Source organism: Puma concolor, chromosome A1 (genome assembly GCF_028749965.1).
Source record: "Puma concolor isolate L17-30 chromosome A1, mPumCon1.1.hap2, whole genome shotgun sequence".
In the NCBI taxonomy this organism is placed as follows: Eukaryota; Metazoa; Chordata; class Mammalia; order Carnivora; family Felidae; genus Puma; species Puma concolor.
Window position 1 is genome coordinate 146785698 of NC_141667.1, and position 15950 is coordinate 146801647.

The 15950-nt window shown below is 42.6% G+C and overlaps 1 protein-coding gene across 1 annotated transcript; it reads left to right on the top strand.

The window, feature by feature from the left end:
• Positions 1-2670: 2670 nt before the first annotated feature.
• Positions 2671-15689, top strand: TMED7 (transmembrane p24 trafficking protein 7). The gene is made up of 3 exons (XM_025925097.2): positions 2671-3174; positions 8545-8790; positions 12701-15689. The coding sequence occupies exons 1-3, from the start codon at positions 2983-2985 to the stop codon at positions 12935-12937; spliced, it is 675 nt and encodes a 224-aa protein (XP_025780882.1). The 5' UTR covers positions 2671-2982; the 3' UTR covers positions 12938-15689.
• The last annotated feature ends 261 nt before the right edge of the window (positions 15690-15950 follow it).

Genomic DNA, 15950 nt, shown 5'->3' on the forward strand with positions numbered 1-15950 from the left:
GTGACTCAGTCGGTTAAGCATCAGGCTTCAGCTCAGGTCGTGATCTCACAGTTTGTGAGTTCGAGCCCCATGTCCAGCTCTGTGCTGACAGCTCAGAGCCTGGGGCCTGCTTCTAATTCTGTGTCTCCCTCTCTCTCTGACCCTCCCCCCACTCTGAAAAGTAAATAAACATTTTAAAAAGTAAGTAAAATAACAATAACAATAATAAACCCGTTACGTGTTCTGTTTGTTTCTTGAGACCACCATGACAAGTTGCCACAAATGTGGTGGACTAAAACAATAGAAATTTGTTCTCTCAGAGCTGTGGAGGCCAGAAGTTCCTTCTGGAGGCTCTGAGGGAGAATGTTTCAGGCTTTTCTCCTAGCTGCTGGTGGCTGTGGGCGATCCTTGGCATCCTTAGCTTGTAGACATATCACTCCAATCTCTGCTTTTGACTTCACGTGACATCTTCCCTATCTGTCTGTGTTTGTGTGTTTCTATGTACCTCTCTTTTCTAAGGATACCAGTCACTGGATTTAGGGACCAGCCTAGATCCAGGGTGATCTCAAGTCAAGATCCTTAACTTAATTACTTCTGCAAAAAACCCTATTTCCAAGTAAGGTCTAATTCACTGGGATGTGGAGTGAGGACTTGGACAAGTTTTTTGGGGGGGACACAATTCAACCCACTATACATGTCAACATAACATTCTAAATGAAAAAGAGCTTTGTATTTATTTATATTATATATTTTATTTATATATATTAAATATGTAGTTATTTACATATAACTATATTTACATATTAGAAAATTTATATTTTCCAAATAAAAATTTAGTGATGAGTGATGTTGCTATACGTTTTTGTAAATCTCTTTAATATCTCGATTCATACAAGAAGCTGGGTGCTCATCTGCTTTTACACTTAATCAATTATTTGTTGTTTTGGTTGAAAAATATGATGAATAAAAGCCTCTTGCAGGTAATCTCAGACCCCCTGGGAGGGGTTGGGGGGTGGTTCTTTGGAGAAAACTCTGAGAAGCACTGCTCTAAAGTATACATTGTAAAGTAGAAGCAAAGTGGAATTTCTAGGCATATGTATGTATCTTCTGCTTTATTAGATAATGCCACACTGTTTTTTAGTGGTTTGTATTACGTCACATGGTGTGTACTTGTGCGAACTCACGAGTCAGAAAATAGAACCCACCTTTCTTACTTTGAATTTCATTCCTCCTTCCACTCACAGACACAAATAAGCTTTCTGTTTGGCCCAGTTCTCAGGAGAGTGCAGTCTCCCCCAGATCTTATCTCCTTAGAGCTCCTTTCCCGCATGCGGAGGGTTTGGGCCCCCAAAGGCCACGGGAGTTACTGCGTCCTCCCCTCACCCCTTAACAATATCCCTCACCCCTACCTGACCTCCGCACCCACCTCCCTCGCTTCCCCGCCTGGCTCCTACCACCAAATCTGTATTTACTTCTCACCAAGCCCTCTACCACCCTCTGCTGATCATCTTAAAGGGCACGAGCCTCACCATGGTCATTTATTAAAAAATGGAATGATACCTAATTTGTGTTTTTATGCACAACAAAATGTATAATTTAAGAAATCAACACCTGTTAGTTACCTATTTTTTTTTTAATTTTTTTTCAACGTTTATTTTTATTTTTGGGACAGAGAGAGACAGAGCATGAACGGGGGAGGGGCAGAGAGAGAGGGAGACACAGAATCGGAAACAGGCTCCAGGCTCTGAGCCATCAGCCCAGAGCCCGACGCGGGGCTCGAACTCACGGACTGCGAGATCGTGACCTGGCTGAAGTCGGACGCTCAACCGACTGCGCCACCCAGGCGCCCCACCTACTATTTTTTTAAGCACTCCAACACAAACCAGTGTGTGATCATAGGTAAGTTACTCAACTTTTTAGATCTTCGATTTCCTTATCGGTAAAACAGGAGTCATAAATACCTTCCTTTACGGGAGAAGGATCAAAAGACCTGGGTAATAGGCTTAGCATAGTGCCTACTGATAATGAAGCCTCAGCTGATGTTTATTTTTATTTAACAAAAGCTTACTGAGTGCCTACTATATGATGATCATTCTCCTGGGTACTCTTTGCAAATATTAAGGTCTTGTAATAATCGTCTGGGTTAGGTAGTATTATCCTCATTTCACAGTTGCGAAGACTGAATTAGAGAGGTTAAGCAACTGGCCCAAGGTCACACAGCCAGTAAGTAGCAGAACAGGGATTAAAAGTCCTGTAAGGTAGTGGTCCCAGTATTCAAGCTCCTGGCTAAACTGCTTCCCCCAAATACTTGTTATTATTTATGAGAAAACTCGCAGCAAGTTGCAAAGTGCTCTACTACCAGTTATTAGCCCCGTAGGGTAAAATGAGCTCCTCATAACTCCTTCGGAGACCCCCCCCCCCCCCCCCCCCCCCCCCGGCGATCAGTTCTCACAGGAACAAGAAACACTGTAGTTTATGCTGGCTGAGCTGTACCAGCCGGCCACAAGCCCTATCTAGACACCGGCTGGACACACCCTTTTTTCTGGGCCCGCCCTGCCACGCTCATTACGCTGGCTCCGCCCCTCGCCTCTGGCGCCGACGGAGACCACGCAGACGTCTCGCGAGCTTCCACGTACACACTCCAAGGCCTCTCCCCACTGCCCGGGCCGAGCACATCCGGGTTGCTGGAGCAGGTGCTTCAAGCCCCGCCCCCTTTTGCCAGGCGCTAGCCCCACTTCCGGCCATCTCAGGCCTTTTCTGCCAGTGCCGTGCCGGCTTTATCTCTGCCCTGTAGGTCGTTCCCGGCCCCAGGCCCCGGTCTCTCGCGCCCTTCCCTCGCTCCCAGCGGCTCGTCGCTCATCGCGAATCTCTCCGTGGCCCGGAGCGACTCCCGTGCGTCTTCGCGGGCGGCCCGGACCGAGGCCTGCCGCTCGTGGTGAGTCCGCGCAGACGTGACCCCGAGTCTCCCCGCAGCTCGGTTGAGGCCGCCTCCGTCGCCTCGGGATGCCGGGGCCGGGGTCCGCGCAGCGCTGGGCGGCCGCCGCGGGCCGTTGGAGCTGCAGGCTGCTCGCGCTGCTGCTGCTGGTGCCGGGGCCCGGCGGCGCCTCCGAGATCACCTTCGAGCTGCCGGACAATGCCAAGCAGTGTTTCTACGAGGACATCACGCAGGGCACCAAGTGCACCCTCGAGTTCCAGGTACGACGAGCTCTGAAAGTCCAGGGGCCCCAGCTCACGGTTCCAGGGTCGGGGCTGCATCCTGCCTGGTGACTCGTTCCTGTCTGGGTTTCTCCACTCTTGGGCTGAGTCAAGAATCACCTCTAGGTAGCTGATGCAGGGCATTTGCCTTTCCTGTTATACATCTTGGGCGAGAGCCATTTTAGACGAAATATGAAGATACAGGAGTTCCAGAAATGGTTCCTGTGACTTTTCCTTCTATGCTCCAAAATGTTCTTCGTTTTAAGGCCTATTGAACTTTTCTCCTTAAAGCACTTCTTTTAAAAAGAACTTCTTCCTGTTGTATAGTGCTCAGTGACCGGTCCCCTGCTCTCTGATTGACACCTCCACTTGAATCAGTTTTGAAGTCCTGCCAATATCTAATTCCGTTGTTTTTCAGTTTTTCCATTGATGTTAGGACTTTTGTTTAATGCTGTCCCTGTCACAGGAAGAGCTCCTTTCGAGGCTAGAAGACCATCTGCCAAAGGCATTGAACGAATAGCTGCGATAAATGAGAGGACCCTTTTCATCTTTGGGATTTTAATAGGAAAGAAACTTTATTTAACAGAATGTACTTTCTTAAGTTTGCTACAACAATCTTTATTTCTTTTTTTTTTTTTTTTTTTTTACTTTATTTTGACAGAGGGGGAGAAAGCAGATGTGTGGGGGGAGGGGCAGAGAGACTCCCAAGCAGGCTCCATGTGGTCAGCACAGAGCCTGTCGTGGGGCTCAGTCCCACCAGCCATGAAATCATGACCTGAGCAGAAATCAAGGGTCGGACCTTAATCAACTGAGCTACCCAGGCACCCCAACAGTCTTTATTTCTGTTTTGTTGGTAGACTCATTTAGCTTATTTGAGCAGCTATTGAGTGCTAGGTGCTGGTGATAGGAAGTGGTACAAATAGATTGTTTCGCTGCCATCATTCTCGATTCCTTCTGCATCCAACCCTTTTCTTAATTAGTACCTGCTCATTCATCAAAACTACCTTAAGAGCAGAAAATCTGGGTGTCTCAGTCGGTTGAGTGTCTGTCTGACTCTTGATCCCGGCTCCGGTCGTGATCTTACGGTTCGTAGTTCAAGCCCCCTTATCAGGCTCCTCGCTGACAGTGCAGGGCCTGCTGTGGATTCTGTGTCTCACTCTTTCTGCTTCTCTCCTGCTTCCGCTCTCAAAATAAAGAAATAATTTTTTTAAAAAGGCAGAAAATAGAGGATAAACGGTCTAATCTTTGGGATCTACGAGAGCTTCCTTTAGGAAGTGATTTTAGGCTGAACTGTAAAGGATTAGTTGTACATACTTTGGTAAGGGGAGTGGCGAGGGAATAGAATAGCCTTTGCAAAAGTGTTAAGAGTGGCTGGGAATTTGAGGTCTATCATGAGATCCAATATACTTGGGAATACGTATATTGCCAGAGGAAGGGAGGTCAGGGGTGAGACCATGTGCCTTGCTGGCCTAGTTAAGGATTTTAGTTTTTCCTCAGAGTATGGGAAAGCCATCAGAGCGTTGTGAGCAGTGCAGTGATATGATTCACGCAGTTTTGGTAACTGTATGTTCACTTGTGCAGGTAGAGAAAGTATTAGGGTGTTGGAGAGATGGCTGTAGGAGACTATTATAGTGGTCCAGGCTTCAAGGGTGGTAGCTGTAGAGGAGGAGACAAGTGAAAGGATTGGAGAGAAGCCAGTAGGTGAAATCAACAGGACTTGATGTTTTGGCTACCGCGAGTAAGAGAAGGGAGGCTAAGGATCACCCTTTGGTTTGTTTAACTTCATGGGTTAGAACGAGGGGACTGAAAAGAAGATAGCAGGAATCGTAATATAAAAATGTCTGTGTATTTCAGGTATCAGCGTCAGACACCGTGCTTGGTGCCGAGAATACCACCACTACTGTTATGGGCTGTTACGTCTGTTAGGTAGCAGACAGCACGCCAAGCATTTCAGGCGTGTTACTTAATTCTCAGGACACCTCCATAGGAAATGGGTAGAGTTCTTACTTCTTCCTTACTTAGGAAGCTAAGTCTTTGAAAGCTTTAAGCCCAAGGTTGCAAAACGTAGCACGTGGCAGAATGAGTATGCAGTTCCAGGTTAAGTTCTTAACTCCTATACACTACCTCCCAAAGGTCAGTGAGACTGACCTTGACCTCAGGGAGCTTACATGGATACATGCAGTCATACAGTGTTAAAGGCAACAGTGAAGGTACACAGTAGGTACAGTGCTGGGCAGAAGGAGAGGGCTCATCCTGGGAAATGTCACCGAGGGGCTGATGTTTGAATTGTGTCTAGGAGAAAGAGGAGCTGCTCTACAAGATGGCATAGGGGAACAGACATCCTAGGCAGGTAGATTGTGTTTGTGAGACTCAGTTCCTGAAATTAGCTTGAGCCCACACTGAAGTACAGTGAGTAATAGTGTTGCTTTGTAACTGTGGGTCCAAGGGCTTCAGGGGTGATTTGTCCCAGTTTGTCAGCATTGTTTGTTGGTAATAGTGAGATTGATGATTTGTACCTGGTCTTGGTGAGATATCCCCCAGCCCCCCAAAAGACTGTGCTGTTGAGACTGGTAATATAGCAGGGATGTGCCTGTGTGACCAGTGACAGGCCTCTTTTTGGGACTCACTGGTTGCAAGGTGTTCCTTGCACACTTGTGTGGTTCCTAGTCGAGAGTCTTTGTTTGGCTACAGTCCTCACAGAGGGAGGACAAAGGAGCCCATGCCTCACCTCCCCGACCCCCTTCTGGTGGACACTTTGACTGTGATGTTTTATATTATGTTCTTTCCCTGTAATAAGCCGTAGATCTGTAAGTATCGTCGTTTTGGGTCCTGTGATTGTTGAGCAAACAGGACCTGTTTAACTCACCACTGTTTGAGCAGATGTAAAACAAAGATCTGTTCAGAGAACTTCTGGCAGTCTGCTATTTTTGGAACACAGAAAAAGGGTTGTTGAGGCCACCTTGAGGAGACACAGAGGAGTGGTATGGCACTGTTAACAGGTTGGGATTTTTCTGAATTTATCACAAGGTTTTAAGCGAACGGGTGATGGGGAGGCCAGGAGACGTGGGAGGGGCGACTCTACTGGCGTCTGGTGAACGGAAACCAGAGATGGTTGTAAACATGCCACGGTGCCCCGGGCAACGCAACCCCCTGCCACAAACAATTATCCATCCCTAAACCAACTGAGACTGAGAACCCCTGGGTTTCGAGGGAAGAGAGATTGGGTTACGGGAAGACCTTTTAGGAAGTTGTGGCTTCAGTCCTGTCTAGACTCTGGATTAGGAGTGGAAGAGGCCGGATGAATTTGAGGGAGGCAGCAACGTCAAGAAATTTGTGTGACTAACCGGACAAGTAGGGAGACTTCGTTTGGGATGATTCCCAGTTTCTACATTATGTGACCGGACAGATTCTAAAGGGGTATTTTTTATCTGAAATAAGATGATTTGTTTGGAAGTTTGCTGGAGGAAGAGTGGCATGGTGATCTGTTCTGGTCCTGTTCAGTTTTGTTGTATTTGACCATTCACAGCACAACGGCCAAGTATGAATAATCAGGTACATAAAAATGAAGTCATGACTTTCACCTGGAGGAAAAGTTGTTGACGTTGGAGAGGCAGTAAATGCCCAGTTGATAAGACACATTTTAAGTCGAAACATCGTACCTGTATGTTAATATTTACATATTAACAGTTTCCTTAGCAGTTTCCTCAGTACATAGTTATATTTCATTTATTTGTCAAAGTGATCTTGTAACATAGTTAGTTATTCATCGTATTTCCTAAGTGACAAAAGGTCACATTAGCAGCTGATCCTTCTTTGAAGTGTGAGGTTTGATCTCTGTTTTGCAGATCTAGAATGGCAACATCGCGCTCACCCTCACCGGGAGCGTTCACACTTGAAAGTACAGGCTTGTGCCACCTGCTCTCATGGGGGTTGGGAACCCTCAAACCCGCATCTCTTCTTCCTCACTTCTTTCCCGTTCTTTCAGCCTGCATCCTTTGTTTCTTACATCTCCCCTCCCTCTTTCTTCCTACTTAATTCTTTGTCCTCTAAGGAGGCCTTTCTCCTCTTTAATCCTTTTCTCCTTTTCCTCTCTCATTATGCTTGTCTACTTACCTCAGGAAGAATCTCCCTCCCCTTCATTTGTATGACCCAAATGGGCCTTTAAATTGTAACTGATGAAGCACAAGCCCTTGAAAATAACTCCAAAGTCCTCTTCAGAACTTTTCATTTACCCCCCTGGCTTTCCTTTCAAATATGCTTGCCCTTTAATACAGGCTTCCAGATAAGCAAAAGATTTGTTTGCTTTTGTTTTGTTTTTGCTTTAATCACAAGTGTATAAACAGGATAGTTTAATCATTGATATTTCTCTGGGAAACAAATTTGCAAAATGAGGCTATACTGTTAGAATCAGTAGCCCACGGGTCTGTTCAGTCCATAATGCTGTTCAAAACAAAAGGTGTATCAAATTCCATATAACTGACGTAGAGAAGCACTTAAGAAACAAACCTAAATTTGGCATTAAAGTGAATTTAAGTTCTATAATAGATACATGCTTGGGGTGTTACGCTAAGCACTGGTCTACTTTCCTCCTGCACTACACTATCCGTGCATGTGCTTGGATGGTGCACATAGGAAATGAGGGGAGAAAATTTAGGGAAGGAAAATACTACATGGCAGTGAGCTTAAGGGTCAAGAGTGTGACTTTGGGGTTCAGATTCTGTCTCTGCCTTTTACTAGATGAGCAATCTTGGGTAGGTTGCTTATCTTTCTTCTCTTTTTTTTTTTTTTTTAAATTTTTTTTTCAACGTTTGTTTATTTTTGGGACAGAGAGAGACAGAGCATGAACAGGGGAGGGGCAGAGAGAGAGGGAGACACAGAATCGGAAACAGGCTCCAGGCTCTGAGCCATCAGCCCAGAGCCCGACGCGGGGCTTGAACTCACGGACTGCGAGATCATGACCTGGCTGAAGTCGGACGCTTAACCGACTGCGCCACCCAGGCGCCCCTTAGGTTGCTTATCTTAACTCAGTTTCTCAGTTTGTCAAATGGAGGGCAGAAACCCTCTCTTGTAGGTTTGTTGGGAGATTCAAGTGATTTAAGAGACCTGCGTTAATTAGAATGGTTATTTGGCTGGTTAGGTAGTTTCTCTCTCCCATCATGGGGAAATTTGTTCAGTGTCTGTAAAGCTTTGGTTGAACTGAAATCTGCCTCCCAAATTCCATCCACTGCTGGGAATTAAAAAATGTGAAATTGCCCTTGATAGTAAAAGTCCACTGCCAGGAGTCTTATCCTTTTAACAGGAAGTCTGGTTGCTTTGTCAGACTTGTGAGTTGCAGTGATATCTTTCTTCCCTTTTTCTCTGTCTTCATAGGTGATTACTGGTGGACACTATGATGTAGACTGTCGATTAGAAGATCCTGATGGTAACGTGTTATACAAAGAGATGAAGAAACAGTATGATAGTTTTACCTTCACCGCCTCCAAAAACGGGACATACAAGTTTTGTTTCAGCAATGAATTTTCCACGTTCACACACAAAACCGTGTATTTTGATTTTCAAGTTGGAGAAGACCCGCCTTTGTTTCCTAGTGAGAACCGAGTCAGTGCTCTTACCCAGGTAAATGAAAAGCAGCAGAATGGTGTGTTGAGACGGAGGGAAAGCATAATTTCACACGCATTCACCCACTGATGAACACGGAGTTTGAGACTTTCACACAGTCTTTCAGATCCATCTTATTTCTTATAGTAGATTAGACATTTCAGGGAACTTCAGACATTTTTGGTGGAGACCACTGTGAAAGGATTTGATGAACTTTGAAGTGTAAGGAGGAGGATCCCTTCAGTGGGAAAGGAAATTTAGGAAGACTGGACAGTGCTCCAGCATTCGGAAGCATTTTTTGTGGTTCATGAGGAATATGGCTTCCATAACCCGGCAGGTTGGTATAACTGGAAACAAAATGATGCCTTCGTTAATCTGTAATCAATATGCCACCTGGTAGTGTTCTCCCAGTGTTTAGTGTTCATTCAGGCTGCTCTTAGAATGTTTGCTAGAACTTAGGGCAAAATATTAAAGATCAGTCGTAAGCCATCTAACAAAAATAGTTAAGGAAGGCAGGTTGGACTTTATGTTGAAGAAGAGCTTAACGAGAGAAAGAGAAGGAAAGAGATTTAAAGTCTGTGAACAGATGCGGCTCAGGTGGTGAGAAGGGCCATTTTCGTTCCAGCTTGAACAGAATGTGAGCTTAGATCTTACCTAAAAGGTACTCAATTAGGTGTCCGAAGGAATTATTTGTTAATTCTACTTGTTAAGCCCTTAAAGTGGTATTTCATTGTTCCCAGGTTCTAGTTAGGTTGTTGGCCCAAGTCATGTGGTGACAGAAGCCATTTTTATTTGTTACTTATTTTTTAAATTTTTTAAAATGTTTATTTATTTTTAATGTATATTTATTTTATCTTTATTTTTTTAGTATAATTTATTGTGAAATTGGCTAACTTACAGTGTGTAAAGAGTGCTCTTGGTTTTTAGGGTAGATTCCCATGATTCCTCACTTACATCCAACACCCAGTGCTCATGCCAACAAGTGCCCTCCTCAATAATAACGTACAGGAGCCTTAACTCATAATCCTACTGTGAGCATTAACAGGATGTATTCATACACTCTTACTTTTAGAAATGTTCTCTTATTTTACCATGCCGTGTGAATGGCGCTTTGCTTTGTAAAAAGGTTTTTCTCTGGGGCCCTTGTTTGTAACATAAGCTTCATGAATTCTAATTTGTATAAGGTAGCTTGCTCTACAAGCCAGATAGATAAATATAACACGTGAGTGGTAATAAAGCAGTTAATAGCTGTTAATCTCCTTTATTTGTATCACATTTTTTATCTTAATCTTATTTTTCTACTTTTGAAAAGCTAATGAGTCCCTCATACCTCCTACGGTTGGTGACACTCACAACACAGTTGTTCACATCTTAGAATAGAAAAATGTACCAGCTGGTAAATGCAGAATAAGTTACCGAGTTGTAGTAAATCACCATTTTTCATCTATTAGTAAAATGATGGATCTGGAGTAGACAGTGTTACCAGTCACTGCTAAAGCCACTAGGTGGAAAGCTGTGGGGGAATTGTACCATGGCTAGATCACACTGATGGCACCAAATCTAATGGCCATTTCCAGATGGAGAGGTAACTGGGCATTGTATGTCTTCTGATAATATGCGTTAATGAAGTACACAACATGGGAAGTTAGAAGGAAGTTGGAAATGCTGCAGGACAGAGGACCCAGTTTCTTCAAGTGGGAAGGGAAGACAGGAAGAGAACCAAAAGATTCAAGAACCCTTGAAGGACACATCAGCCAGACGATTGGGGTTGAAGCTATTTGGATTCTGATTTGGAAACAACTTTTGAGATATTTAGGGAAACTTGAGTACCGAGTTTATATTGAAAACTCTAAGGAACCATTTTTCAATTGTTTTACGTGGCTAATGCTACCAGCGTTGTAGCTTTTAGTGTAGTGTTGCCTTGCAGAAATGAATATAAAGTATAAAAGTATAGTTAAAATGATAACAGCTAAGGGATTTGCCTCAAATTAATTGGAGTGGGGAGAAAAATAGGTGAGGAATACGTACATATTGGTGAAGCAAGATTAGCCACGTGTTAATGATTGACCTGGGGGCTCACTGTACCACGTTCTTTGGAATATGAACTTTTTGAACATGGACTTAAATCTGAACACTTCTCCTTATTAGAAGAGGTAGGGAAAAAAGGGAAACCTCTCAAAAATTATACGAATCCGTGCAGTTAGTCCCTTTATATCTGTGATGTTCTTTCATCCAGCGCTTCTTAACCCTTACTCCGTGTCAGACTTCCAGGAATCCTTAAACATTCTGAATTTGTATCAGATCCTCGCTTTTGTGCACGCTTCCCAGGATTAGCCTCCGTCCCGCTTTGAGAACGCCTGAGAAGGAGAGAGAGTCTAGAAGCGCCTCCGGAGCCTCCTACCACAGATCAGAACATGTGATTATTCATTTTAGCACCGCTTTGCTAATCTTTGATTCTTAGGGCCCTCGACAAAACAGGAACAGGAAAAATGTTTGAGTGTCCCATCTAACAGGTACATGCAATTTGTGGACCACGTAATTTCTCGTACTTCGTGGACCACGTAATTTCTCGTACTTTGTAGAAGCACCTTTAATGGAATATTTTTATAAGTGATTTCTTTCATCTTACTTTGGCAAAAACTTTATTAAATGTTTGAATTCTTTTCTAGTTCTCTATTCCTTCACAAAAAGTAAGACCAGAAAAAAGAAATCCCAGAATCTTTTGAGAGATTCTGTGGGTTTATTAGTGAAAGGAGGAAAGAAGTTATACAAGTCGTTAACACTGTGGTAGAGAGGAGCCCAAATAACTTTGTGACATGGGGGTATTCTAGTGACTGAGTTAGCTTGACAGTTTTGGGGTCTAAAGGAGAGAGAGGAGCAGAAAGGAAAATGGGAAGGTTGCTAAGATAAACTTCATTTATTGGAGAATTTTCCAGAATACAGGAAAGTAGTAATGTTCGCCATCTTCCTCCCTCTGCTTCCCATACTCCGTGGCCCTCATCGCTGTCCTGTTATCATAAAGATATTTTTCCTTTGTGTGGCTGTACACAGTATATATCAACAGTTCATTCCTTAGCGATAAGGGCGAGAAAACCCTCAGATTGTTTGTAACATTCTTAATACATGGTTTGTGATGTAGAATAAGTATAATAATAACGCAGGTATTTCATCACTAGGATTAAGTTTTCAGCAGTAGAAAAATATTACACTCTGCTGTACAAACAAAAAATTTAGACACTTACCCTTTCTCAAAGCAGATAGTGTGATGAATGTATAGAAAGGTAAGGTGTCATCAGATGAAGGCTGGCAAATGGATTACACAGTGAAACTGAAACTTCCTCCCACTGAGAATGTATGTGTTGGTTGACTGGCAGGAGGGAGGACACATGTTTAGCAAATTGATAAATTAAAGAAGGACGCTGACGCCCTGACCTATCACTTTCAGACTCAACTGCTTTTAAGATGGTTAACTTTGTCTGGTGCTTGGTTTATTTTTGTATCTATTTGGACTTTGTACTCACTATTGATCAAATTTTCTGCCCTGCCATTCTCTTCCTCCTAATTCATCCTCCTGGGGGAGCCTGAACTTGAAATTCTGTAACCACCCACTGTCACTGATAAGTATTTGTGCTGCTGTCAGCTTAGCATTCTGTCTAGCACATGGCAGGTACCACCGCTGTGACTTCCCAATTCGGGGCAAGCCGCTGCCTCACCGAATCTCCGGCCTCACCAGTTGTCCTAGTGGGGATGAAGGGAAGGGCCGGTTGCATTGCCGGAACCAGTGGCGTAAATGAGCAGGTGAATGAGTGAGTGCCAGTTCAGTGGTGTGTTAATCAGATGTGGAATTGAGATCTAACTGGAAGATGAATATATTAGATGGATAGGGCAGAAAGTGTCCCACCTACTAACTGCACCTGTCTCTCTTTAGATGGAATCTGCCTGTGTTTCAATTCACGAAGCTCTAAAGTCTGTCATCGACTATCAGACTCATTTCCGCTTGAGAGAAGCCCAAGGCCGAAGCCGAGCAGAAGATCTAAATACGAGAGTGGCCTATTGGTCAGTAGGAGAAGCCCTCATTCTTCTGGTGGTTAGCATAGGGCAGGTATTTCTTCTGAAAAGCTTTTTCTCAGATAAAAGAACCACCACAACTCGTGTTGGATCGTAACTACGTTTTGAGAATTGCTGCACCATTGCCACCATTAATATTGCTGTCCTCTGGTTAATTTTAGGTACCGAAGAACTTACTATTGGCAACATTTTTAAACCTTACTCATACACTTGTTGGGGGGGATTTACAGCACATATCCCCAAACTGTGGAAAGGACACCTTTTTTAATTTGTAAAGGTAGACAAAACTTCGGAACTTATTTTGGGCTATTCATGTTCAATATTCAGCACCAATGATCTTTTCTTGGTTGTTTATATCTTCGCATACTAAACTTTGGTATTTTGATTCCTTTTAGCCATTTAAAAGTACTTTTCTTATAGGTAGTGGATATTTTAAAAACCTTCCATTTAATGTCTGTGTGTTGTGGAGGAAGAGAATTGCCTTTTAATTGTTTATAGTAAAGTTTTGTTTTCCAGAAAACCAAATGTGATTCACTGTACCAGGCCCTAGTCTGCACTGTTTAATTTGAGCATGGGGGAGCCACCCTGGAAATGTTAGTTAATACTGATATAATTTTAAATCGATGGATCATGGTATAATTTATTTCTTACTAGCTTGGAAACTGTCAGTCTTTTGTTTTTTGTCTCCATTCTGTGATTTTTAAGCCGATACGTTCTTTTTTCCACGAAGACGTTCTCACCACAGAGAAAAAAGTAGGTTTCAGCAACGTAACAGCATTTATACAGGCCTTAAAAATCAGTCTGTTAAAACAAGTAGAGTAATTACAGAATAACTTAAGATCCTACATCGGGAGGCAAATGAAATGAGAAAAGTTTTAGTGAGTTGTCTGCGCATATTACATCTTCAGTGCTTTTACAGAGAAAAAAGTTCATCTGTTTTACTTTAACATTTTGATGGGCTGGTTCTTGCCCTAATGTGGCTTCACTGTCTGAGTCATTCCCGGCTTAAATTGACCGCTGTAATACTCACATTGTAAAAGTGCCATATCCTGAGGGGGGTGCTGCACTGAGAAGTTGGTTTCTTTGGATTTTATCCTTTCTTTTTTGTGTGTGTTTTGGTTTTGGTTTGTTTTTTGTCTTGCACATGTAATTTGTACATTTCTGGTCAGTGACCCGAAGATGATCTAAAACTTCAGAATGCCGTGTGTTTCTTATTTGATAATCTTCATCAGTTGTACTGCATTTAATGAATATTAAACAGCGCATATCCTGTACGCTATAGGGTTTAGACTGTGTTTGTATTTTATAACTTGTATAGATCGAGCTGATTGAAATAAGATTTTGTTCAGGTGTTCCAGAATAGAATACAAGACACATGCAAAACTCTGTAGGTGTTTCAAGCTTTTCTGCTGTTAAAAAAAAAAAAAGAATTGCAGCTGCTTTTTGCCATGCCTCCCACCCCCACCCCAGAGTGAGGAGTGCTGAACAAGACTGTCCCACAGAATGCTAATGGGATGGCAGTTCTAGTCACTTAACCACTGTGGACTAGAAGTTAACTCAGTGCAAAGCTATCTTTAAATGTCTTCAAAAAGTAGAACCGGTTCTGCACGTAAGAGCAAAACAAATTCAAAGGTGTTGTGCTTGCTCATTTCAGATGCTACAGTGCAGTGAGGGATGAACACGTTTCCACTCCTTTCATTCTCAAATGCTCGAAGACCAAATAGCTACTCTTTAAGCTGTTCAGCAGCAGACTAGGAACTGAAGTTGACCATTTTGCAGGTTCATCTCTGGGTTTTTGTATCGGGATTGTCCTGCAGCTTTTATAAGTGTCCCTGTATATTTAGATTTGAAACACTAGCGTTAACGTGATTGATCCGCACGGGTGTACGTTATCTGTCCTTCTCCGCTTGCCTGTCTGCTCTGTTGTGTTCCAATACCTTCCACCATAATTAATCCCCGGCAGGCAGCATCAGTGCACCTGGTTTGGCTTAGGTAATGCGGTCATTCAGTCTGCGCCTCCCAGAACTACACGATACTAGACGATTACTACAAATAACTTCTGATGAAACTATCGAGCTGTCTTGAAATTTTTGAAGTCACCGTTGTTTCCTGTTGTAGAAAATAGTACAGGCTTAGTCGACACTCTCTGTAACTGGTTCAAGTTTGACAGCTGTCTATTCTCAACTGGGTATGTATATTGAAATCAGAAAATACCTATCTATCCAGACCTAAATGTTTAAGAACTTTTTTTTCTTCCTCCTGCTGTATAATTTGTAGCTCCTCTTGTTTCTTTAATCCTTTCGTAACTTGTTGGAAGAGTTTGAATTTCCCAAATATTTATGTTTAGACATATGGCTCAGAATATATATTTAACATCCTTAGCTGTATATATTTTTAAAGTAAAATAAATAATGGAAAGGGCCTTGATATACAGGTTTGTTACTAAAATATCAACTGTGTGAAGATCCATTTTAAGATACTACTTTGCTAATTAATCTAAACATGGTTTTTTCTATTAAAGACACAAACGGTTTGTGGTTCACAGCTCTCATCCTGGTTTGATGATAATCAACTTTGAAAATACAGTGGACCGAGGAGTGGTTTTGTTCTTTGGAAGGTTTCATTTAAATCTCTGTACATCCATTTTTGCTTCAGTTTGTGTAACATTTATAGTTCTATAGGACAAAGCAGACCCTATGACTATTGTTTTCAGAAGTTAATATATAAATAATTCAAAGGGGGTTTTCATTTACTTTTGAAAAGAAAAATTTCTCTAAACACATGTGGGTCCTGCAGGATTGCACCAATCAATTCTTGTAGAATAAAAAAAAAATCTTTCAACAAACTGACTTCACTTGTTTCTGTCAGGATTTGTCTTTTTACAGTTTCTTAAAAACTTGCAGCTTGGAGTACAGTTTGTAGCGAGAGAGTGCTTTTTATTGGGTGTTTCATCTAGACATCTCAGGGACTAGCCAAGAAAGAATGATAAAGAAGAAGAATACCGCCTCTAAACTACCTCATTTTAAACCTTTTTGCATTTTCTCACTGGAAGTTTTGGGTGAAAGGGAGTAAAGTCCTCAGTTCCCTAAAAAGCTTTGTCTTTAAGTAAA